The following is a 27484-nucleotide window of genomic DNA, read 5'->3' on the forward strand; positions in this document are numbered from 1 at the left end:
TTTGGACCGCGTCATATTACACAGTTATACAGAGCAGAAATACATGGAAAAGCTAGAACATGAGTTTCTCATAACAATATTTACAGAGTCATAACAAACTACCATCTGCAGAGACAACCAAGTGTCTAAAGCCTCTTGTTTACATTATCTTATGCTATCTTACTTCTAGGCGTTAGGCCAGGGTACATTGGCAAGGCCGAATAGCTAAAGAAACTCATAACATGCATAATATTCTCACTGCATAATAACCCAGTATAATAAAGTCTATTCATTCTAAAATGGCTGCGAGAAACAAGATGGCTGCGAAGAACAAGATGGCTGCCATCAGGTTCATATTACCCCTAACAGAGAGCAAGAGAACGAAGAAAAATTGATAATAGGAGTAAAATAGAAAGTTGCTTAAAATGTCATGATCTATATGAATCATGAAAGAAAAATGTGGGTTTAGTGTCCCTTTAAACTATTATTAAAAAATTTAAAAAAATGTTATGACTAGCAGAAATACACCACCTATTTGATTCGGCTTGCTCATTCTAAAAAATAAAATAATGGAACTTTATATAATGTGAAGCCATTTACACCATTCTATTATATTGTTAAGATGATTTTTATTCAAATAACAAGCACTGCATATGAGTGGTGCGCTATTTTTACTACAGGCATAGACTGTGTATATACAGTATGTATAAAAATCTAAATTAGTACAACATGCACTTATTAATCATTTCCCTGTTACAAATTACCCATCATCATCTTGATCACACACTTCTAAATGATCTTGTCACCAGGCATTTAAATGTATTCTGCCTATGTGGCTTGTAACACGCAGGCTGTACACTGAGTATCTAGTAGAATATTACAGAAATTACCTTGCTTTCATCACCTTGTCGCATTCTCCCAGGACTGGCAGGCACAGAAGGACGTTTACGCCCCCTTTCCTGTTGGAAAAGATCTTGCAACCTGTAATCACATACACATGTTATAGAAATCTGTATAATTTATTCAGGTCAAAGAAAGTGTGCACAGCAAACAAATATTTTAGATCCAATTTTAAACATCTAGAAATAGAAGGAAGAAGGTTGTAGGGAAACTGAAGACTGTGAGAATGCAATATAAACTGTTAATAATTTTTTTTTTTGCATGGGTTACAAAATGATATCATCTTTACACACAGGGGAAAAAAACAGAACATTTAATGTTAAAAGAAGTCAGTTTTATTTCAATTGCGCATTTATCTTTAAAGGAATGTTGGCTGCGCGAGGCAGCCAAAAGAATGTTGGATTCCGAAAATGGCAGGGTGGTGAAAGATCCACCGCAGGTGGATTCTTTCACCATCCTGCCATTTTCTGAATCCACCTGGATGCAGCGTAGGCAAACAAAGAATTAAGGAAAAAACACGCAACCGCCCACACTAAATATTAACGAAAAAACGCGTAACTGCCCGCACGAAATAACAAAAAAACATGTAACAGCCTGCACAAAATAATAAAAAAAAACTAACCTCCCGCACAAAGTATTAACAAACACCTAAACCGCCAACCCCCACATCACAAATAGATAAAGTAATTAACCCCAATCCACAAAGTAAACAACGCAAATAACTAATAAAATATTAACCCCTAAACCGCCAACACCCCAAATCGCAATAAACCTAATTAACCTATTAACCCCTAAAGCGCAAACCCCCCACATCACAATAAACCTAATAAACCCATTAACCCCTAACCCCCAAAACCCCACATTGCAAATAACTAATTAAAGGGAAACTGTACCCAAAAATTTTCTTTTGTGATTCAGATTGAGCATGAAATTTTAAGCAAATTTCTAATTTACTCCTGTTATCAAATTTTCTTCATTCTCTTGGTATCTTTATTTGAAATGCAAGAATGTAAGTTTAGATGCCGGCCCATTTTTGGTGAACAACCTGGGTTGTCCTTGCTGATTGGTGGATAAATTCATCCACCAATAAAAAAGTGCTGTCCAGAGTACTGAAACCAAAAAAAAGCTTAGATGCCTTCTTTTTCAAATAATGATAGCAAGAGAACGAAGAAAAATTGATAATAGGAGTAAATTAGAAAGTAGCTTAAAATTGCATGCTTTCTGAATTACAAAAGAAAAAAAATTGGGTACAGTGTCCCTTTAAATTACTAAGCCCCCTAACCTAACACCCCCTAAATTAACCCCGAATACATAAAATAAAAAAATACTAAGATACAATTAAAATAAAAAACCCTAACATTAATTTAAAAATAAAACCTAACATTAACTTACAAAAAATTAATCTAAAATTAAAAAAAGTCCAAAATTAAAGAAAAAAATAAACAAAATTATCAAAAAATAACAAAAATTAAACCTAATCCCTATGAAAATAAAAAAGCCCCCCCAAAATAAAAAACACCCCCTAATCTAGACTAAACAACCAATAGCCTTTAAAAGGGCCATTTGTTAAACAGCTCTTTTACATGTAAAAAATACTAAGTCCCCCCCTAACAGTAAAACCCCTCACCCACCAAACCCTCAAAACAAAAATAACACTAAAAAAAACTAAAGGGACATTTGTATGGACATTGCCCTTAAACGGGCATTCAGCTCTGTTATAGCCCCCCCAAAAAACGAATCTAAAAATAAAAAAAAAGACACCTCAAAAAACAAACAAAAACCCCTAAATCTAACCCCCAAATACGTACTTACTGTTCCTGAAGTCCGGCGGAGAAGGTCTTCTTCCAGGCGGTTAAGTCTTCATGGAGGGGGTAACATCTTCTTCCAGTGTGGGGACCTCTTCTAGCTTTATCCAGGACCAAAGCAACGAGGAGCAGAGGTGACCACGGAACAAGACTGGCAACCGCGGAGCCATCCAGCGTGGAGAACTTCTTCGTACGATCACCGCCGCACACTGAGAATTGAATGCAAGGTACCTGTTTAAAAATGGGGTACCTTGCATTTCTATTGGCTGAAATTTTGAAGTCAGCCAATAGGATGAGAGCTACTGATATCTTATTGGCTGATTTGAACAGCCAATAGGATTTCAGTATCTCTAATCCTTTTGGCTCATTTTTAAAATTTCAGCCAATAGGAATGCAAGGTAACCCAAATTGAATGCGGTACCTTACAATAAATTTTTAGTGTACGACGGAGATCAGATGAAGAGGAGCCTCCACTCCAATGAGGATCGCCACTCCGGATCTGCGTATCGGGGAAGACTGCTCCGCGCCGTCTTTGCTCCAGATGAAGATAGAAGATGATGGAGCCGCCTGGAAGAAGACCATTACCGCCGGACTTCAGGAACGGTGAGTACCTATTTGGGGCTTAGTCTTAGGCTTTTTTTTTAGATTAGGGTTTTTTGGGCTGTAAAAGAGCCGATTGCCCTTTTAAGGGCAATGCCCATACAAATGCCCCTTTAGGGACTTTGTTTTTTTATTTTGGGGCAGTTGGTTGGGTGGGGATTTTACTGTTAGGGGGTACTTTGTAATTTTTGTATGTAAAAGAGCTGATTTATTTAGGGCAATGCCCTACAAAAGGCCATTTTAAGGGCTATTGGTAGTTTATTGATAGATTGGGGGGGGGGGTGTTTTTTTGGGGGGGGTGTTTTTTTTTTGGGAAAGCTTTGTTTATTTTTTTTCTGTAATTTTACATTTTTTATTTTTTTGTAATATTAGCTTTGGGGTTTGTAGTGTTTAAAAAATAGACTGCCCTCTGGCCAGGCTTATCGCCTAGTATATATATTAGATTTGTTGTTTTAGAAAAGTTTTAATGACTATCCATATTTATTTTTCAGTTTCTTTATTAAGATACAAACAGAAAATAAAGGAAATATGTACACAAAATATATAAAAAACACAATTTGCAAAAAAAAATGGCTTCTTCAGGCAAACATCAGTATTTAGTGTGACCTCCCTTGGCACTAAGCACATTTTGAACTCTTTGGGGGAGATTGTCCTGAAGTTTTCTAAAGTATTCTTCTGGTATCTTATACCAAGCTTCTTTCAGCGCTTCACAAAGGTCTTATTTAGAGTTAGGTTGTCTTATTTCTTTCTCTGTCCAGGTGATCCCATAGAACCTCTATAATATTCAGGTCTGGACTCTGTGGAACAAATATGATTTCACTGCATTAGCAGTGTGCTTGGGATTGTTATCATGCTAAAAAAATAAAACCATTCAAAAACAGACGCTTTCCAGGAATGGCATGATGAATTAAAACCTGTCTGTACTTTTCAGCATTCATGATCCCATCAATTCAGACAATATCACCAACACCCCTGGCAGAAATGCAGCACCAAACCAGGACAGACCCTCAACCATGTTTTACTAAAGGCCACAAGCAATCATTCTGCCATCTCTCTCCAATTCTTCTCATATATTGTCGACGATTTGATCCAAAAATTTCAAACTTGGATTTGTCACTCCATAAGATTCTTTCCCACTGATCTTCATTTCAATCTTTGTGAGCTTTAGCATATCTTAGCCTTTTCACCCCCCCCCCTTCCAAAAAAGTGGTTTCTTGGTTTCTACCCTTCCACAAAGACCATTTCTGATCAAGCTTCTTTGGACTGTAGAAGGGTCAACTTGGCATCCCGATGAAGCTGCCAGATGCTAATCCAGGTCCTTGCTGGACTTTTTCTGGTCTCTCAAAGAAGAAACTCTGAGAAACTTCTCATCAGAATTTGAAAGTTTACTTGGCCTTCAAGTCCTTTTTTTGTCCTTGACCTCTCCTTATCCTTCAAATTTCTTTATAATATATGTATTTATTTATTTACAAGCTTGAATACCACATCTTGAGTATCCATTTTTTTGCTAATGTCCCTTTGACAGTGGTCTTGCTGATGCAAAAGTATTATTTTATGTCAGTCAAATTCTGTGATCTCTGGCTTTTTGAATGGAATGATGCGATTGAAAGTTGGTCTTATTAGCAAGCTTCCAATAAATTATACTCATACCACATGTGTATGTAATGTTCAAGCATGTCTTGCACAAACCTGGTATAATAGACCTTTTTTACAGCAGTCATTTTGACATGAAATAGAAGAACAAATACAGGTGTTAGCAATGACATTAATTAGGGTTCCATTCCATTTAGGTTTACGAGAGCCAGGTTCTTGCTATTGCTCAAGTGAAAGGGGAGGTAACACTAAATACTTGCCACTTTAGCCTACACAAGCTGTTTTTTCAGATTTGTTTCTGTTTTTAATACTGCATACAAATATCCTGTATGTTCTGGTTGTATTCTAATAAAGAGATTGTGAAATAATTATATATATATCTGAATCATGCAAGTTTAATTTTGACTTTCCTATCCCTTAAAAAAAAAAATATATATATTATAAAAAATTATATAAAACCACCCTACTGCAAGTTTTTACATGGTCCTGATGACAGCCATAGAAGAATTACACTATTTTCACTGCTAACTATCTGTTGGTAATTTCTCAACACTTACTCAATAGTAATATGTAAGAAGTTTAGAGACATGGTGGAGGTGATCAAAAAAAATGTATGCTTACCTGATTAATTAATTTCTTTCATGATAGTGAGAGTCCACGAGCCATCACAAGTGGGATTAAAGGGACAGTACACTGTAAAATTGTTTTTATATTAATGTATTTTCAATTACTTGTTATACTAGCTACAGAGTTTAAAATGTATGGGAAATGGCATTTTCAGGTTTATTTGTGTATGTGAAGTAGCTGGTTTTGTGCTTTTAAACCACTGCCTATTAGAATGGGTTGAGTTTCAGGTAATCCTCAAAGAAAAGTGTGGAAAACAGCACCAAGAGAAATGTGGCTTATGGGGCACGGAACCCAGGATCTGCCTTATCCTGCAAGCACTCCAAGCAATTAAATAATTTGTTCCAGCCACCAATAATTAAAAGACCTTTATTTCTTCATCAACTGGGGTCTTAGACAAACATACAACGTTTCAGACCTGCTATAGGTCCTTAGTCATGTATGAGTTTCAGGTAATATCAGATCTCTTTATGTTATTACTTTTTGTACACACACACACACACACGGTTCCTTATCTTATATTTGCCTGGAAATCCAAAACTCAATACTTAGAGAGAACAATGGAAAATGTATTACTTAACTATACTGCACCCCACTGGGAGTGTAATGTCTTCTGCTGGCTGTGTTTTCTAAGGCTATTCAATAGCCTATACTCCAGTATACAAACTTTTACTATATGTATGGATACCACAGGCTAAATCAGCTATTTCAAATGCCAAAATAGGGGTAAAGGAGCTACTTGTAAACAATTTAATAAATGCCAGCAGGTAAAATGGATCATTGGGAACAATGGGGAGAACATTTTCGGGTGAACTGTCCCTTTAAATTCCAGTTCTACAGGAAGGGGAAGACACCCCACAGAACAGAGCTTTAACCCCTCCCACTTCCCCATGATTCCTAAGTAATACATATGGCCAGTAGAAAAGAGAAAATAAGAAAAAGAGTAAATGAAAAGCAGGGTAAAAGAAGTGCAAACTGGTACTGCCGCCAACTGTTATGACTCTCACCTTCATGAAAGAAATGAATATATCAGGTAAGCATGATTTTTTTTCTTTCATAAAATGCTATAAGTCCAGAACCAACACATGGAATCCTATACCCAAGCTGTGAAGTACAAGAGACAACCATGAATAAGGGCAGCAAATAAAGTTAGGGCAGGTAGAGGTACTAAACATACACTGCGAAGAAGATTCCTAACAAAAACAGCTTCAGAAGAGGCAATCGTGTCAAAATGGTAGAGTTTGGAAAAGGTATGCTGCCTCATAAAAATCTGTACAATGGAAGCTTAATTTCTAAAAACCCAAGAGGTGACAATTGCTCTGGTAGAATGAGCAGTAATATGTTCAAGAGAAGACTTCCCCAATACTAGGTATGCTTCACGAATCAAAGCTTTAAGCCAAGCTGCCAAAGTGATTGCAGTAGGTTTCTGTCCTTTGCAGAGACCTGAGAAATGGATAAAGAAGGAAGAAACATTTCGAAATGCTTGAAGATAACAATTTTAAAGACCTTCTAAGTAGATGTTACTACAATTTTGTGATTGATGTTTTCAGAAGAAACAACCTTAGGAAGGAACAAGTAGTGTGTCCTTATCCTCATGAAAAAAACTGGTAAGGAAAACACAAGATAGAACAGAAAGCTCAGATGCTCTTCTGCACTAGGAAGTAGTCAAGTGAAAGAGAACTTTTCAAGATAACAGTTGACTGTGCAGACCATGCATAGGTTCAAACGGCTGAGCATGAAAATCCCCTTTAAAACAAAATTCAGGTTCCACAGAGGGGAAGCAGTCCTGATAACCAGTCTAATCCTGAGGGCAAAATTTCAGCCTTTAAGGGAACTGGCTGGTAAACCCTTATCCAGACCATCCTGCAAAATAAGTGTAGAATTCTAAAAGAATTCTTAGACTCACTTTCCAGATTTTGCGATAAATACATTTTATAACAGGCATTTGGGCCTCAATCAACTGAAACCTCTAAAATGCTTTTCTCTTAACAGGGAACAATTCTGGAGAGCTCTGAAAAGTTCCAAGGTGTTGGATCAGTAACCTTGTCTTCCAAGAAAACCAAACTCCATGCACATTCCAGGAACCTCTGACTGCGCCCCATCCCAGCAGGTTGGCATCCATGGAAACGGCTACCCAATTCGGACCGAGAAATGAAGCTCCCTGAAAAAATTAATTGGTGAGTCTGCCATTAAATAAGAGAATGTTTTGTCTTGAAGTCTAAAGAGATCTTCTGAGACAGATTGTTGTAATATTCATACCACTGTTGCAACAATTGAAGTTGCAAAGAACGTAAGTGGAATAGGGCAACAGGTACAACATCTGAAGCTGCTATCATGAGACCAACTACTCCCATGTATTCAAGCAATGTAGGGAAAAAAAATTGATGGAGAAGAAGGGCTACCACAATTTGAGTCTGTGATCATCTATGAGATATAGTCTCATTGCTACAGAATCTATGATGAAGCCCAGAAAGGCAGTTCTGGTTTATGGTAGTAGAGAGCTTTTTTGGGAGGTTGATTTTTCCAACAATGGGAACAAAGGAACACAAAAACTCTGTTTGTATGTTCATAAGCCATCTGAAAAGCAGCCTGTACAGGAATGACATCTAGGTAAGGAGCTACTGCCGTGCCCGGAGCTCTCACTATGGACAAAAGAAGATTCTGGTGCTGGTGCCAGACCAAATGGTAATGGCACCCATTGGCAATGCCCCTTTAGAATGGCAAATCTGAGGAATTTTGTATGATCCCTGTCAATAAAGACGTGTAAACAGGCAGCTTTCATGTCTATGGTAAACATAAATTGGCCATTCTGCACTAGAGGTAATATAGTGCAAAAAAGTCTCAGTTTGAAAGTTGGAACTTTCAGAAATTTGTTCAGAGTTTTGAGTTTATAGGTCTGTAAGACCCGTCTTTTCAATTAAAAATATCAATAAAACCCCTGAATCTGTTTCCCCAAAGGGACCAGAGAAATCACTTCTATGACTTCTAGGTCTGTTACACGTTCTAAGAAAGTTCTGGCCTTTAAAAAATCTTTTGAAGACAGGAGGAATCTTCCTCAAGGAGGGCGAGACCAAAAGCACAAGCTGTAACCCTGAGTAATTATTTTCAGTACCCAAGGAACTTGAACAGATGTTTCACAAGCCTACTGAGAAAAGGTTTAGTCTGCCCGCCACTCACTGAGTCTGGGTTGGGTGCCAAACCTTCATGTGGATTTGGAGGAAGAGACAGGAAGGTAGATGGCTTCTTTGGGGCTGCCTTAAAGAACGGCGCATGCCCCCCACCCATGAGGGAAGGGCGGTGTGGAGGTCTTAAGAGGGGGGCCGGGCGCCCGGGCAGAGCATTTATGTGCCCCAATTTTAAATTAAATAGCACATCTTCTGCTACTTCATCAGAAGAGGGGTCCTGGGTTTCTGAATAATCATCTAAAGCAGAAATATTCAGCACCAGGGCATAATTGTTTGCTGCCAGGCTCCACACTACAAGCCCTCAATATAATAAAGTTCCAAAGCGCAGCAGCACAAATATGAAAATATATATTTGTATTTCATCTGCTGCTGCACTTTGGAACTTTCTGAATAATTGTCCTCAGATGATAAAGAGGAGTTTGTTTCAGTTGTACTAATGGAAGATACAGGGCACCTAGATAGGTCACTGCTTAGAGATGTCCCAGGTGAGCCCAGGGCCTGAGAATAAGTCAATTTCTGCACATTGCATGTATTTGTGTTTGACTCCTTTGAGGCAAAAAATTGACTAAGAAATCTTGGACAATTGGGAGGGATTAAAGCTGTTTTGCCTTCTCTTGTAGGACTAGACTTTAATCTCATATCTGATGGCTTGTGGACTCTCCCCATGCTATAAAAGAAATACTTTGTTAAGTGTGGGAATATAATAAAGAAGCTGCAAAGAAAAGAGTGGTAGTCAGGTATAGTGTAAGCGTGTAAAATGTAGTCTTCTTAAATTCATACAGGATTTGTATGCCCCTTTAAAAGAAGATGCATGGGCAAGGAAATGGCAATACATAAGGGATATACATATAAACATTTAGAATTCAGCACCCTAATATGATGTGTCAATGAAACACAGGTCTTAAATGATAAAACAAACACAGTGCCAATTGAGAAAAAAAAAATATCCAGGTAATATATCTAAACACTTGGACTCACCACCCACAATTCACGTCCACCACTCATTTATAGCTGACTCTAGCACCACAAAAAAGTTACTCATCTCCTCATGACCGTGTCATCCAATTGTCCCACCTTGCAATCTGCATGAATCAAATACATTAATCTGCACACGTTATTTGTGAAGCCCACATTTAATATCATCTTCATGTGGCGGTGCACATTCTGCCAGAGGATTTCTTTTTTTCATCAAAGAAGCAACCTGCGCATTCTTTCCATCAGGAGCTACGAGACCCGTAACTTCCTCTGAAAAGTATACACACAACCTCTATGCCACACTATGCCAGCGCTAGCACATTTAACATTTAACAGGCTGGTGAGTGGAAGCACAGAGAGATGTGTAGGGGTTGAATGCCACAAAATTTAGTTGCTGCCACCCTTCACCGACTAGCAGATTTAAATGGGTGGAGAATGGTTCCTAGACAAAGTGTGGGGGTGTTAGACCCATATGTTAGGCACAAACCTTAATTTTTAGGGCACCTAAAAAATCTAGCACTGATCTAGATGTTCAAGACTAAAGTTTTCCACATTTATTAATTTGAACTCCCATCTCTATCTGACAACAGAGGGTCTAAGGAATAGTAAAGCATTATGTTTTTCTTTCATGTAATTAACAAGAGTCCATGAGCTAGTGACGTATGGGATATACATTCCTACCAGGAGGGGCAAAGTTTCCCAAACCTTAAAATGCCTATAAATACACCCCTCACCACACCCACAAATCAGTTTTACAAACTTTGCCTCCAAGGGAGGTGGTGAAGTAAGTTTGTGCTAGATTCTACGTTGATATGCGCTCCGCAGCAAGTTGGAGCCCGGTTTTCCTCTCAGCGTGCAGTGAATGTCAGAGGGATGTGAGGAGAGTATTGCCTATTGAATGCAGTGATCTCCTTCTACGGGGTCTATTTCATAAGGTTCTCTGTTATCGGTCGTAGAGATTCATCTCTTACCTCCCTTTTCAGATCGACGATATACTCTTATATTTACCATTTCCTCTACTGATTCTCGTTTCAGTACTGGTTTGGCTTTCTACAAACATGTAGATGAGTGTCCTGGGGTAAGTAAGTCTTATTTTCTGTGACACTCTAAGCTATGGTTGGGCACTTTATTTATAAAGTTCTAAATATATGTATTCAAACATTTATTTGCCTTGACTCAGAATGTTCAACTTTCCTTATTTCCAGACAGTCAGTTTCATATTTGGGATTATGCTTTAATTATCATATTTTTCTTACCTCAAAAATTTGACTTTTTTCCCTGTGGGCTGTTAGGCTCGCGGGGGCTGAAAATGCTTCATTTTATTGCGTCATTCTTGGCGCGGATTTTTTTGGCGCAAAAATTCATTTTCGTTTCCGGCGTCATACGTGTCGCCGGAAGTTGCGTCATTTTTTTGACGTTATTTTGCGCCAAAAATGTCGGCGTTCCGGATGTGGCGTCATTTTTGGCGCCAAAAGCATTTAGGCGCCAAATAATGTGGGCGTCTTATTTGGCGCCAAAAAATATGGGCGTCGCTTTTGTCTCCACATTATTTCAGTCTCATTTTTCATTTGCTTCTGGTTGCTAGAAGCTTGATGTTTGGCATTTTTTTCCCATTCCTGAAACTGTCTTATAAGGAATTTGATCTATTTTGCTTTATATGTTGTTTTTTCTCTTACATATTGCAAGATGTCTCACGTTGCATCTGAGCCAGAAGATACTACAGGAAAACCTCTGCCTGCTGGATCTACCAAAGCTAAGTGTATCTGCTGTAAACTTTTGGTAGCTATTCCTCCAGCTGTTGTTTGTATTAAATGTCATGACAAACTTGTTAATGCAGATAATATTTCCTTTAGTGATGTACCATTGCCTGTTGCAGTTCCCTCAACATCTAAGGTGCAGAATGTTCCTGATAACATAAGAGATTTTGTTTCTGAATCCATAAAGAAGGCTTTGTCTGTTATTTCTCCTTCTAGTAAACGTAAAAAGTCTTTTAAATCTTCTCTCTCTACAGATGAATTTTTAAATGAACACCATCATTCTGATTCTTTGGACTCTTCTGGTTCAGAGGATTCTGTCTCAGAGATTGATGCTGATAAATCTTCATATTTATTTAAGATGGAATTTATTCGCTCTTTACTTAAAGAAGTACTAATTGCTTTAGAAATAGAGGATTCTAGTCCTCTTGATACTAATTCTATACGTTTGGATAAGGTTTTTAAAGCTCCTGCGGTTATTCCAGAAGTCTTTCCTGTTCCTAATGCTATTTCTGCAGTAATTGCTAAGGAATGGGATAGATTGGGTAATTCATTTACTCCTTCTAAAACGTTTTAAGCAATTATATCCTGTTCCGCCTGACAGATTAGAATTTTGGGACAAAATCCCTAAAGTTGATGGGGCTATTTCTACCCTTGCTAAACGTACTACCATTCCTACATCAGATGGTACCTCGTTTAAGGATCCTTTAGATAGAAAAATTGAATCTTTTCTAAGAAAAGCTTATCTATGTTCAGGTAATCTTCTTAGACCTGCTATATCATTGGCTGATGTTGCTGCAGCTTCAACTTTTTGGTTGGAAACTCTAGCGCAACAAGTAACAAATCGTGATTCTCATGATATTATTATTCTTCTCCAGCATGCTAATAATTTCATCTGTGATGCCATTTTTGATATTATTAGAGTTGATGTTAGATTTATGTCTCTGGCTATCTTAGCCAGAAGAGCTTTATGGCTTAAGACTTGGAATGCTGATATGGCTTCTAAATCAACTCTACTTTCCATTTCTTTCCAGGGAAACAAATTATTTGGTTCTCAGTTGGATTCTATTATTTCAACTGTTACTGGTGGGAAAGGAACTTTTTTACCACAGGATAAAAAGTCTAAAGGTAAAAACAGGGCTAACAATCGTTTTCGTTCCTTTCGTTTCAACAAAGAACAAAAGCCTGATCCTTCGTCCTCAGGAGCAGTTTCAGTTTGGAAACCATCTCCAGTCTGGAATAAATCCAAGCCTGCTAGAAAGGCAAAGCCTGCTTCTAAGTTCACATGAAGGTACGGCCCTCATTCCAGTTCAGCTGGTAGGGGGCAGGTTACGTTTTTTCAAAGAAATTTGGATCAGTTCTGTTCACAATCTTTGGATTCAGAACATTGTTTCAGAAGGGTACAGAATTGGTTTCAAGATGAGACCTCCTGCAAAGAGATTTTTTTTTTTTTCCCATGTCCCAGTAAATCCAGTGAAAGCTCAAGCATTTCTGAATTGTGTTTCAGATCTAGAGTTGGCTGGAGTAATTATGCCAGTTCCAGTTCCGGAACAGGGGATGGGGTTTTATTCAAATCTCTTCATTGTACCAAAGAAGGAGAATTCCTTCAGACCAGTTCTGGATCTAAAATTATTGAATCGTTATGTAAGGATACCAACGTTCAAGATGGTAACTGTAAGGACTATATTGCCTTTTGTTCAGCAAGGGAATTATATGTCCACAATAGATTTACAGGATGCATATCTGCATATTCCGATTCATCCAGATCATTATCAGTTCCTGAGATTCTCTTTTCTAGACAAGCATTACCAATTTGTGGCTCTACCGTTTGGCCTTGCTACAGCTCCAAGAATTTTCACAAAGATTCTCGGTGCCCTTCTGTCTGTAATCAGAGAACAGGGTATTGTGGTATTTCCTTATTTGGACGATATCTTGGTACTTGCTCCGTCTTTACATTTAGCAGAGTCTCATACGAATCGACTTGTGTTGTTTCTTCAAGATCATGGTTGGAGGATCAATTTACCAAAAAGTTCTTTGATTCCTCAAACAAGGGTAACCTTTCTGGGTTTCCAGATAGATTCAGTGTCCATGACTTTGTCTTTAACAGACAAGAGACGTCTAAAATTGATTACAGCCTGTCGAAACCTTCAGTCTCAATCATTCCCTTCGGTAGCCTTATGCATGGAAATTCTAGGTCTTATGACTGCTGCATCGGACGCGATCCCCTTTGCTCGTTTTCACATGCGACCTCTTCAGCTCTGTATGCTGAACCAATGGTGCAGGGATTACACGAAGATATATCAATTAATATCTTTAAAACCGATTGTTCGGCACTCTCTAACGTGGTGGACAGATCACCATCGTTTAATTCAGGGGGCTTCTTTTGTTCTTCCGACCTGGACTGTAATTTCAACAGATGCAAGTCTCACAGGTTGGGGAGCTGTGTGGGGATCTCTGACGGCACAAGGAGTTTGGGAATCTCAGGAGGTGAGATTACCGATCAATATCTTGGAACTCCGTGCAGTTTTCAGAGCTCTTCAGTTTTGGCCTCTTCTGAAGAGAGAATCGTTCATTTGTTTTCAGACAGACAATGTCACAACTGTGGCATACATCAATCATCAAGGAGGGACTCACAGTCCTCTGGCTATGAAAGAAGTATCTCGAATTTTGGTTTGGGCGGAATCCAGCTCCTGTCTAATCTCTGCGGTTCATATCCCAGGTGTAGACAATTGGGAAGCGGATTATCTCAGTCGCCAAACGTTGCATCCGGGCGAATGGTCTCTTCACCCAGAGGTATTTCTTCAGATTGTTCAAATGTGGGGGCTCCCAGAGATAGATCTGATGGCCTCTCATCTAAACAAGAAACTTCCCAGGTATCTGTCCAGATCCCGGGATCCTCAGGCGGAGGCAGTGGATGCATTATCACTTCCTTGGAAGTATCATCCTGCCTATATCTTTCCGCCTCTAGTTCTTCTTCCAAGAGTAATCTCCAAGATTCTGAGGGAATGCTCGTTTGTTCTGCTAATAGCTCCGGCATGGCCTCACAGGTTTTGGTATGCGGATCTTGTCCGGATGGCATCTTGCCAACCATGGACTCTTCCGTTAAGACCAGACCTTCTGTCTCAAGGTCCTTTTTTCCATCCGGATCTGAAATCCTTAAATTTAAAGGTATGGAGATTGAACGCTTGATTCTTGGTCATAGAGGTTTCTCTGACTCCGTGATTAATACTATGTTACAGGCTCGTAAATCTGTATCTCGAGAGATATATTATAGAGTCTGGAAGACTTATATTTCTTGGTGTCTTTCTCATCATTTTTCTTGGCATTCTTTTAGAATACCGAGAATTTTACAGTTTCTTCAGGATGGTTTAGATAAGGGTTTGTCCGCGAGTTCTTTGAAAGGACAAATCTCCGCTCTTTCTGTTCTTTTTCACAGAAAGATTGCTATTCTTCCTGATATTCATTGTTTTGTACAAGCTTTGGTTCGTATAAAACCTGTCATTAAGTCAATTTCTCCTCCATGGAGTTTGAATTTGGTTTTGGGAGCTCTTCAAGCTCCTCCGTTTGAACCTATGCGTTCATTGGACATTAAATTACTTTCTTGGAAAGTTTTGTTCCTTTTGGCCATCTCTTCTGCTAGAAGAGTTTCTGAATTATCTGCTCTTTCGTGTGAGTCTCCTTTTCTGATTTTTCATCAGGATAAGGCGGTGTTGCGAACTTCTTTTGAATTTTTACCTAAAGTTGTGAATTCCAACAACATTAGTAGAGAAATTGTGGTTCCTTCATTATGTCCTAATCCTAAGAATTCTAAGGAGAAATCATTGCATTCTTTGGATGTTGTTAGAGCTTTGAAATATTATGTTGAAGCTACGAAATCTTTCCGTAAGACTTCTAGTCTATTTGTTATCTTTTCCGGTTCTAGGAAAGGCCAGAAAGCTTCTGCCATTTCTTTGGCATCTTGGTTGAAATCTTTAATTCATCTTGCCTATGTTGAGTCGGGTAAAATTCCGCCTCAAAGAATTACAGCTCATTCTACTAGGTCAGTTTCTACTTCCTGGGCGTTTAGGAATGAAGCTTCGGTTGACCAGATCTGCAAAGCAGCAACTTGGTCCTCTTTGCATACTTTTACTAAATTCTACCTTTTTGATGTATTTTCTTCTTCTGAAGCAGTTTTTGGTAGAAAAGTTCTTCAGGCAGCGGTTTCAGTTTGAATCTTCTGCTTATGTTTTTTGTTAAACTTTATTTTGGGTGTGGATTATTTTCAGCAGGAATTGGCTGTCTTTATTTTATCCCTCCCTCTCTAGTGACTCTTGTGTGGAAAGATCCACATCTTGGGTAGTCATTATCCCATACGTCACTAGCTCATGGACTCTTGTTAATTACATGAAAGAAAACATAATTTATGTAAGAACTTACCTGATAAATTCATTTCTTTCATATTAACAAGAGTCCATGAGGCCCACCCTTTTTTGTGGTGGTTATGATTTTTTTGTATAAAGCACAATTATTCCAATTCCTTATTTTATATGCTTCGCACTTTTTTTCTTATCACCCCACTTCTTGGCTATTCGTTAAACTGATTTGTGGGTGTGGTGAGGGGTGTATTTATAGGCATTTTAAGGTTTGGGAAACTTTGCCCCTCCTGGTAGGAATGTATATCCCATACGTCACTAGCTCATGGACTCTTGTTAATATGAAAGAAATGAATTTATCAGGTAAGTTCTTACATAAATTATGTTTTTTAGTTATGATGGTTTTAAAGGGACAATAAAACCCTGGCACTTACAAGGCATTGCTATGTTACTATGGAATATATATAGAACTTATTGGCCAAATCTAAAAAAATGTAAAAAACAAATGAACATATTTAAAAAAAAAAAAGAAAGAAGCAGAGGCACCTCATAGTGCAGTAAGCCAAATGCAATGCTAGCAATTAAAAAGGTTTGCTCACATTTATTTTTGCACTTATGTGCAGTATATGCAGACCAGGACGTCAACTCGCCTCACAGTAGCTGGAAGATATGGTAGTAGGTATAACCAGGTCCCATAACTATAACTATGCATTTAACCCCTAAGCAAGTATTAAATGCAAACATTGTATACAAGCAGAAGTGAAATAATACTATGCTTTAACATATTACAGCATTTTCTTTTTGCACTTTTGTGTCCATTTAAGGCCTCTGAACTGTCCACTAAACAACAAGCAGGTAATATGTGTGTTTCATAGCAAGCTGCACAGCTTATAAAACACAGCCTCTGATTGGCTAGAACACTTGTTATAGTTTAAAAATGTAAAGAGTAGAGGAATGAAAGTAAATGTATCCCTTTACTAACCCCACTCACTATAATTTAGAAATAACCTGTTGTATACATGCTTTGCTTTAGGCTACATGGCTGCTTACCCTGCCATGAACTAGATCAGAAGTTCTTCATGTAATGTACACACATCACTTTGCAATAGAAGCATATATAGAGCTATGCACATGAACAGATTTAGAGATTAAAGATAGAAACGTACATCAGCAAGATTGTATAATCCTATGTCTTTCTGTCTATTTCAGCTATAACAATATTCTGCTACCTATTATCATCATTATTTTATGGTTTACATAACAGTTCTTACAGAGACACTACTATGTGTTATTAGTAAAACAAAAAAATTGTCATTGGTCATTTCCCTTCACATACTGTATAGAACTAGACCAGTGTTATTACTTCAACTCAGTCTGACCTGGTGTTCCAAGCTTGTAACATCTCACACAAAGACTGCTTCTTAGCTATCACCGACTCAAACACAGACTGGAGCTGATGAGGAGTGTCCAGGTTTGAGTTAAGCAGTCTTGTCTGGAGCTTCTCAATCCAGTTCCGTAACTCAACCTCCTCCATCTAAAAGGAACCCATAAGAACAACATTAAAGCAGCTAATGAATGCAGGACAGATACTAAAAGGTTCACATACAAAAACGAGGACACAGTCCAATAAATAAAGTATGTAATTACAAGAGATACGGATAAATAAACACTACATTTAAGAACCCTTTGGACATGGAATTCAAACAGTCATTTGTCTGTACACAAAATAGTGTAAAATAAAATACAGACGAGAAGCACTCAACTGGGGAATGGGCGGTACTTAATAGCTTGCCCTATGGGATGGTCCCCACACAAGGTGCAGCCTCTTTTTGCACAATGTGTGATTTCAAGAAGAGAAATTTTCTGCAGTTTATCAGTCTGATCCCATCCTAAAGGAAAGTCCAGCCCCAAAATACCAGGCAATTCTCATGTGAACAGTGGATTTCTACAGCTAACCACAGATACAGTGGGTATTGAAAAGAATCACGCCCCCCCCTTGAAAATAATCCCATGTTGCTGCTATGCAACCTGAAATAATGACAGACACATTTTTTGTTTATCCAGCTGTAATTACTCAGTGCAACTTATAACATCCAAGTGAAAGATATAACACCTACATGTCAGGCAAAAATAAAGACAATTCAGAATCACTGAGTTGGAAAAATGATCACCCCCTTGTGCCAGTATTTTGTTGAACCACCTTTTGCTTTAATTACAGCCTTTAGTCTGTTGGGATATGTCTCTTCTAACTTTGCACATCTAGACTGTGCAATATTTGCCCACTCTTCTTTGCAGAACTGCTCCAGTTCCATTACATTTGATGGTGACCGTTTGAGGACTGCAGTCTTCAAGTCATGCCACAGATATTCAATGGGGTTTAAGTCTGAGCTCTGATTAGGCCATGCAAGGACATTCACCTTTTTCTACTTCAACCATTAATTATTTTCAAGGTGGGTGATTCTTTTCAATACCCACTGTATATGTTTGGCCTATATGGGCCTTGTAAGTGAAGGTGCAGCTGTAGTGCACTAGGCACAATGGGCAAGGAGTCCATGTCTGGTTGCACCCATTACTCTGAGGGTCTGATTCTTAAAACCTTGCCAGCATAGAGAGAAATCATAGGCATATTTTACTGACTATTGCATTGTAAAGTAAGTGCCTCTAATTATCATAAAGCATATTAATGAACTCCACATAATGAGGTTCACAATTCCCAAGGTAAAAATTAAAACATTCCATCAGAGGCCTCGTAATACTGATGAGACAAGTTATATAATTTAACCAGACCAGAGAGCCTTAGAGAATCAGACCCTTTGGGAGACTAAAATACAGAAGATAAGCTTTCAACTAAGGACAGTGCCTAATAGCCCACCCTATGGGATGCTCCATACCCAGGGTGCAACCTCTTTTTGCCCAGTCTGTGCTTTTCACAGAAGAGAACTTTCCTGCAGTATATCAGTCTGATCACAGTCCAGCCCCAAAATACCAGGCAATTCTCATCTGAGACAACAACCAACTTACAGCACATATATCTGTTAGCAAAATATCATTTGTATTCTTTATCCACTTGGACTAAGTTCTTTAATTTCTCACAAACAATCTTATGTAACAAACAAAGCAAAAAGACAAAACATTCTGAGTCTCTTGAAAGTATATAGCTAGAAACAATACTTGGAGCTGCCAGATATTATGAGTGGTGTATACATAACAAATGTGTGAATTTAAAAAAGTGAAATGTTCTATAAAACTTATCAATAAAGCCACTTGTATTGTCTGAAGAAATGTAAACATATTATCACTTCCCTCTCTTACACAGTGATTTTAGGACTAGGAAGCTACACAGCCAACATGAGTTCTAAACCGAACAGCACAATAAGAGTTTGTCAGATTGGCATACAAGCAGCTAGCACAACTAGATCTGCAGAATTTTCTATACCCACAGTATCTAACCATAATTTTACTTTCTTTTTGTTCCACAGCTGTGTTGTTTATACATACGTACCTCCTTTTGGGCAAAGAGATCTTCCATCTTTTCCTCTCTTGTTTTGCTGAATGTATCAGTCTTGAGGGACGTGAGTCGGTCATCCACTGCTAAATATACCTGTGTTACACTATAAAATAAATAAATAAAAGAGGGACGGGGTGTTATATAAAGAAATGACACTCATTGTTGGTATATACTGAAAAAACATTACCATTTTGTTGCGCCAATGCAGAAATGGCTGTCATAAGAGTAAAAGTTCTGTTGCTTTGTGTTTTGTGTGCACAAATGCATCTATTAGTTTTCTTTCTTTTTATTGCAACCAAATACAAAATGTAATGTTTAACAGCTTCAATACTAGCTTAAAACAAAATAAAAATGTCATAGAAAGTGATGACAAATACAAAATCGGACTTTTTGCCTTGCAGAAAAATTGCCCACTACTACAATACAGCTGGTGTTTTTTCATTTATAAAATAATACAGGTAGCCCTCAGTTTACGCCGGGGTTAGATTCCAGAAGGAATGGTTGTAAATCGAAACCGTTGTAAATTGAAACCCAGTTTATAATGTAAGTCAATGGGAAGTGAGGGAGATAGGTTCCAGGCCCCTCTCAAAATTGTCATAATACCTAATACATTTATTTTTAATGCTTTGAAATGAAGACTTTAAATGCTAAACAGCATTTTAAACCTAATAAAATAATCACACAACACAGAATATATAATTAAACTAAGTTAAATGAACAAAAACATTTTCTAAACAGCATTATAAACCTAATAACATAATCACACAACACAGACTTCACTTGCATTTTTCTGCCAACAGTTATTTCTATGCATTCCAATTTGTACTGATTTATAGACAGGAAGATCTTGTTCCTTTGAAATCTGCTCGATAGCTCAGGTCTGGTTGAACCGATTAATTTCAGCTTGCTTGGCTTTGCTGCAACACAAGCGGACAGCTCCACTTACTGGCTATTTTAATAAATGCACTGCTTCTCAATGCTTTTCAATAGCAGTCACATGACTGGAAAAAAAGGTTGTTGTTCTGAAACGGTGTAAATTAAACCGTTGTAAAACGAGGGCCACCTGTAATCAGTATATAATTGTAACCATATTTTTCTCTATGCTGCAAGAAAAGTGGGTAATTTAAAATATACTAGACCTGTTTGAAAAATGCATGTTCCTGTCTTAAATAAAATGATGTGTTTCATGTTCATATAGGAATGTCACTGTCCACCAATTAACCGGTGGCAGTTGTCCTTGTCAGCCAGTAAGCATTATTTGTTTAGGAATGTGTTGTAGTTTCAACATCAATTTAAACAGCTCACATAGCTAACATAAAAAAGTGTTTTTTAAGGTACAAAATATTGTTTGCTCAACAAAATCCATTTAAAGTTACAACACACGTCTAGTTATGGTAGGAAGGTGACAACTTACTTTTGTGAGAACTCTTTTAAATCCTGAAGCATTGATACTTTTGCTGGCGTGTGCTGCTTAATGTAAATTTTTGGCATTGGAACACAAACTTCAAGAAGTCTGATTGAAGAGTAACTAAGAACACAAAAATATCTATTTATTAAGATATCTTGAACTAGTTAAAAGAAATCAATACAAGCTAACTATATGGTAAGTTTTACACCTTTCATTAAACTTTACTTTTTAAATGAATTAAAATAAAATGTTTACCTGAAGGAAGCTACCATCTGGTTGTAAGAGAAGTACTGATGGTAGTTGTGGTGTATGGAGTGTCCGCATGGTTCAGCATTGGCTCTTCGTGTGTACTGGTTACCATAGAACCGAAGCTCCAAATACTTTGCAAAGGACATGCACCAGGAGTCATTAGACAAAGGCACAACAGGGGTGGCCTGATATAAGGAGTAGAAACAGGGAAAAATGAAGTTATAGGAAACAATACATCACAACATAATCTATAATCCAGGTCTCCTACTTATAAGCTCTTATAACATTAGCTTGGTTACCCTGCCCATAATAAACTCACTTATTACTTGATAATTACCTGCTGGCAGATTCTGCACCAGGAGTATGTGAGGATAGTATGCTGGTATCCAGGCACTGGAGAGTCCAGCTCCTTTAATATAATTTGAACACAGCCATTTCCATGCACAAAGCGCCGAATGTGGTGCACCATGGGAGTGTCACAAAATACACTGGGGCACTGATATGAAGGCCTTTGGAAAATAAGAAAGATAAAGTGAATGTCAATGAAAAATAAAAATACAGCTAGAGGTGGTCACATGGTTAGTACAATGTACCTTTCAGAGAGCACCAAATGTATCTTTACATCATAATTAATGAGACTAAAGAGAGCACCCAAAATTAACAGGTGTACCACCTCTCATAATTTACTCAGTTAAACACGCTCTCACTCCTAAGTTCAATTTAAGCAGGATGTTGGGTAGGCCTCTAACAACGCAATATAAAGATGACCCTTTTGTTGCTTTCAAATGTGGAGTATCACTTATTTTCATGCCATGTGATAAATGATTGAAAAAACAGAATTTATGCTTACCTGATAAATTACTTTCTCTTGTGGTGTATCCAGTCAACGGATTCATCCTTTACTTGTGGGATATTCTCCTTCCTAACAGGAAGTGGCAAAGAGAGCACACAGCAGAGCTGTCCATATAGCTCCCCCTCTAGCTCCACCCCCAGTCATTCGACCGAAGGTTAGGAAGAAAAAGGAGAAACCATAGGGTGCAGTGGTGACTGTAGTTTAAAAATAAAAACCACCTGTCTTAAAATGACAGGGCGGGCCGTGGACTGGATACAACACAAGAGAAAGTAATTTATCAGGTAAGCATAAATTCTATTTTCTCTTGTAAGGTGTATCCAGTCCACGGATTCATCCTTTACTTGTGGGATACCAATACCAAAGCTTTAGGACACGGATGAAGGGAGGGAACAAGACAGGTACCTTAAACGGAAGGCACCACTGCTTGTAAAAACCTTTCTCCCAAGAATAGCCTCCGAAGAAGCAAAAGTATCGAATTTGGAAAATTTGGAAAAAGTATGCAGCGAAGACCAAGTCGCTGCCTTACAAAAGCCCATGTGGAAGCCACTACTCTGGTAGAATGAGCAGTAATTGTTTCAGGAGGCTGCTGAAACAAAGAGGAAGTTTGGCATTCTGACGGGACGCCATCAGATCCAATTCTGGAGTGCCCCATAGCTGAGTCAGCTGGGCAAATACCTCCGGGTGGAGTTCCCACTCCCCCGGATGAAAAGTCTGACGACTTAGAAAATCCGCCTCCCAGTTGTCTACTCCTGGGATGTGAATTGCTGAGAGGTGGCAAGAGTGATCCTCCGCCCACCTGTTACTTCCATCATTGCTAGGGGACTCCTTGTTCCCCCTTGATGGTTGATGTAAGCTACAGTCGTGATGTTGTCCGACTGGAATCTGATGAATTTGGCCGCAGCTAGCTGAGGCTATGCCTGAAGAGCATTGAATATCGCCCTCAGTTCCAGAATGTTTATCGGGAGAAGAGCTTCTTCCCGAGACCATAAGCCCTGAGCTTTCAGGGAGTCCCAGACTGCACCCCAGCCCAACAGACTGGCGTCGGTCGTTACGATGATCCACTCTGGGACAGGTGATCCTGAGACAACCTCCAGAGAAGAGAATCTCTGGTCCCCTTGTCCAACTGTATTTGAGGAGACAAATCTGCATAATCCCCATTCCACTGTTTGAGCATGCATAGTTGCAGTGGTCTGAGGTGTATCCGTGCAAAAGGGACTATGTCCATTGCCGTTACCATTAGTCCGATTGTCTCCATGCACTGAGCTACAGACGGCCGAGGAATGGAATGAAGAGCTCGGCAAGTAGTTAAGAGTTTTAACTTTCTGACCTCCGTCAGAAATATTTTCATTTCTACCAAGTCTATTAGGGTTCCTAGGAATGGAACTCTTGTGAGGGGGGAGAGAGAACTCTTTTTGATGTTCACCTTCCACCCGTGAGACCTCAGAAAGGCCAATACAATTTCCGTGTGAGACTTGGCTCTTTGGAAAGTCGACGCCTGAATTAAGATGTCGTCTAGGGTAAGGTGCCACTGCTATGCCCCGCGGTCTTAGAACCGCCAGGAGGGACCCTAGAACCTTTGTGAAAATTCTGGGAGCAGTGGCCAACCCGAAAGGAAGAGCCACGAACTGATAATGCTTGTCCAGAAAGGCGAACCTGAGAAACTGGTGATGATCTTTCTGGATAGGAATGTGCAGATACGCATCCTTTAGATCTACGATAGTCATATATTAACCCTCCTGGATCATTGGTAAGATTGTCCGAATGGTCTCCATCTTGAATGATGGGACTCTGAGGTATTTGTTTAGAATTTTGAGATCCAGGATTGGTCTGAAAGTTCCTTCTTTTTTGGGAACCACAAACAGGTTTGAGTAAAAACCCAGCCCTTGTTCCACAATTGGAACTGGGTGGATCACTCCCATTGTATGTAGGTCTTCTACACAGCGTAAGAATGCCTCTTTCTTTGTCTGGTCTGTAGACAGACGAGAAATGTGGAACCTTCCCCTTGGAGGGGAGTCCTTGAATTCTAGAAGATATCCCTGGGATACAATCTCTAAGGCCCAAGGATCGTGTACGTCTCTTGCCCAGGCCTGAGCGAAGAGAGAGAGTCTGCCCCCCACTAGAGCCGGTCCCGGATCGGGGGCTACCCCTTCATGCTGTCTTGGGGGCAGCTGCAGGCTTCTTGGCCTGTTTACCCTTGTTCCAGCCCTGGTAAGGTTTCCAGGCTGCCCTGGGTTGTGAAGTGTTACCCTCTTGCTTTGCAGCAGGGGAGGATGAAGCGAGACCGCTCATGAAATTTCAAAAGGAACGAAAATTATTTTGTTTGTTCTTTTGTCTTAAAGGACTTGTCCTGAGGGAGAGCATGGCCTTTTCCCCCAGTGATTTCTGAGATAATCTGGCCCGAAAAGGGTCTTTCCCTTGAAAGGGATGTTCAGTAGTTTGGATTTTGACGACAAATCGGCCAACCAGGACTTTAGCCATAGCGCCCTGCGCGCCAGAATGGCGAAACCTGAATTCTTTGCCGCTAACTTAGCTAGTTGGAAAGTGGCATCTGTGATAAAAGAATTAGCCAGCTTAAGAGCCTTAATTCTGTCCATAATGTCCTCATATGAGGTCTCTGTCTGGAGCGCATCTTCCAGCGCCTAGAACCAGAAAGCAGCTGCAGTAGTTACAGGAACAATGCACGCTATAGGTTGGAGAAGAAAACCTTGCTGAACAAAAATTTTCTTAAGTAAACCCTCTAATTTTTTATCCATAGGGTCTTTAAAAGCACAACTGTCCTCAATTGGTGTGGTTGTGCGTTTAGCAAGTGAAGAAACAGCCCCCTCCACCTTAGGGACCGTCTGCCACGAGTCCCGCGTGGTGTCAGATATGGGGAACATTTTCTTAAAAACAGGAGGGGGAACAAACGGAATACCTGGTCTATCCCACTCCCTAGTTACTATATCCGCAATCCTCTTAGGGACCGGGAACACATCAGTGTAAACAGGAACTTCTAGGTACTTGTCCATTTTACACAATTTCTCTGGAACCACCAAAGGGTCGCAGTCATCCAGAGTAACTAATACCTTCCTGAGCAATTAGCGGAGGTGTTCTAGTTTAAATATAAAAGCCAACGTATCTGAGTCTGTCTGAGGAGCAACCTTTCCCGAATCGGAAATTTCTCCCTCGGACAGTACATCCCTCGCCCCCATTTCAGAGCGTTGTGAGTGTAAATCGGATACGGCTACTAAAGCGTCAGAATGCTCATAATCTGTTCTTAAAACAGAGCTATCACGCTTTTCAGGTAACACAGGCAGTTTAGAAAAAAATACTGAGAGGGTATTATCCATAACTGCCGCCAAATCTTGTAAGGTAAAAGAGTTAGACGCGCTAGAGGTGCTAGGCGTCGCTTGAGCGGGCGTAACTGGTTGTGACACTTGGGGAGAGGTTAACGGGCTAACCTCATTACCTTCTGTCTGAGAATCATCTTGGGCCACATTTTTAAGTGCAACAATATGTTCTTTAAAGTGTATAGACATATCAGTACAAGTGGGACACATTTTGAGAGGGGGTTCCACCATGGATTCTAAACACATTGAACAAGGATTTTCCTTGGTGTCAGACATGTTTAACAGACTAGTAGTAAGACAAACAGGCTGAGAAATCACTTTAATCAAGTAAAAACACACTTTGCAAAAAAACGTTACTGTGCCTTTAAGAGACAAAAAAGGCACACAATTTTCCAAAACAGTGAAAAATGCAGCAAACTCTTTGAAAGTACAGGGAGTGCAGAATTATTAGGCAAGTTGTATTTTTGAGGATTAATTTTATTATTGAACAACAACCATGTTCTCAATGAACCCAAAAAACTCATTAATATTAAAGCTGAATATTTTTGGAAGTAGTTTTTAGTTTTAGCTATTTTAGGGGGATATCTGTGTGTGCAGGTGACTATTACTGTGCATAATTATTAGGCAACTTAACAAAAAACAAATATATACCCATTTCAATTATTTATTTTTACCAGTGAAACCAATATAACATCTCAACATTCACAAATATACATTTCTGACATTCAAAAACAAAACAAAAACAAATCAGTGACCAATATAGCCACATTTCTTTGCAAGGACACTCAAAAGCCTGCCATCCATGGATTCTGTCAGTGTTTTGATCTGTTCACCATCAACATTGCGTGCAGCAGCAACCACAGCCTCCCAGACACTGTTCAGAGAGGTGTACTGTTTTCCTTCCTTGTAAATCTCAAATTTGATGATGGACCACAGGTTCTCAATGGGGTTCAGATCAGGTGAACAAGGAGGCCATGTCATTAGATTTTCTTCTTTTATACCCTTTCTTGCCAGCCACGCTGTGGAGTACTTAGACACGTGTGATGGAGCATTGTCCTGCATGAAAATCATGTTTTTCTTGAAGGATGCAGACTTCTTCCTGTACCACTGCTTGAAGAAGGTGTCTTCCAGAAACTGGCAGTAGGACTGGGAGTTGAGCTTGTCTCCATCCTCAACCCGAAAAGGCCCCACAAGCTCATCTTTGATGATACCAGCCCAAACCAGTACTCCACCTCCACCTTGCTGGCGTCTGAGTCGGACTGGAGCTCTCTGCCCTTTACCAATCCAGCCACGGGCCCATCCATCTTGCCCATCAAGACTCACTCTCATTTCATCAGTCCATAAAACCTTAGAAAAATCAGTCTTGAGATATTTCTTGGCCCAGTCTTGACGTTTCAGCTTGTGTGTCTTGTTCAGTGGTGGTCGTCTTTCAGCCTTTCTTACCTTGGCCATGTCTCTGAGTATTGCACACCTTGTGCTTTTGGGCACTCCAGTGATGTTGCAGCTCTGAAATATGGCCAAACTGGTGGCAAGTGGCATCTTGGCAGCTGCACGCTTGACTTTTCTCAGTTCATGGGCAGTTATTTTGCGCCTTGGTTTTTCCACACGCTTCTTGCGACCCTGTTGACTATTTTGAATGAAACGCTTGATTGTTCGATGATCACGCTTCAGAAGCTTTGCAATTTTAAGAGTGCTGCATCCCTCTGCAAGATATCTCACTATTTTTGACTTTTCTGAGCCTGTCAAGTCCTTCTTTTGACCCATTTTGCCAAAGGAAAGGAAGTTGCCTAATAATTATGCACACCTGATATAGGGTGTTGATGTCATTAGACCACACCCCTTCTCATTACAGAGATGCACATCACCTAATATGCTTAATTGGTAGTAGGCTTTCGAGCCTATACAGCTTGGAGTAAGACAACATGCATAAAGAGGATGATGTGGTCAAAATACTCATTTGCCTAATAATTCTGCACTCCCTGTATGTACCTAAAGCATTGGTAAGATTGCACAACTAGCAAGAAAAACGATTAACCCCTTAATGCCCAAACCGGATCAATAGCAAGCTAACAACCGGTTAAAAACGACTTCAGCGCCTTGCCACAGCTCTGCTGTGGCCCTACCTGCCCTTAGGAACCAGATTTGTGGGGAAAAAGCTTCTTATAGGCCCTCAAACTGCTGCAGGACCCTCCATGTGAAACAGCCTGAAGATCTAGTCAATCTAACTGCGCATCTGAGGCGCAAAATTAGGCCCCTCCCACCTTACTCCGGTGCTGTGAGGCCTAAAGAAACACTCCTAAGAGTTATAATATTAGCCATGTGGGTAACAATCCCTGAAAGAAACCCAAAGGGACCTTCAAAGTGTCTCAA

General features: G+C 39.4%; 1 protein-coding gene across 1 annotated transcript in view; it reads right to left on the bottom strand.

Moving 5' to 3' along the window:
* Positions 1 to 27484, bottom strand: part of PIKFYVE (phosphoinositide kinase, FYVE-type zinc finger containing) — a 563129-nt gene that overhangs the window by 256467 nt on the left and 279178 nt on the right. The window contains exons 21-26 of the mRNA XM_053713067.1: positions 21270 to 21441; positions 20939 to 21117; positions 20690 to 20803; positions 19270 to 19378; positions 17147 to 17301; positions 870 to 960 (exon numbers count right to left, since the gene is read on the bottom strand). Of these exons, the coding sequence (XP_053569042.1) occupies positions 870 to 960; positions 17147 to 17301; positions 19270 to 19378; positions 20690 to 20803; positions 20939 to 21117; positions 21270 to 21441 (820 nt within the window). The remainder of the gene's footprint in view (positions 1 to 869; positions 961 to 17146; positions 17302 to 19269; positions 19379 to 20689; positions 20804 to 20938; positions 21118 to 21269; positions 21442 to 27484) is intronic.

Source organism: Bombina bombina, chromosome 1 (assembly GCF_027579735.1).
Source record: "Bombina bombina isolate aBomBom1 chromosome 1, aBomBom1.pri, whole genome shotgun sequence".
Lineage (NCBI taxonomy): Eukaryota > Metazoa > Chordata > Amphibia > Anura > Bombinatoridae > Bombina > Bombina bombina.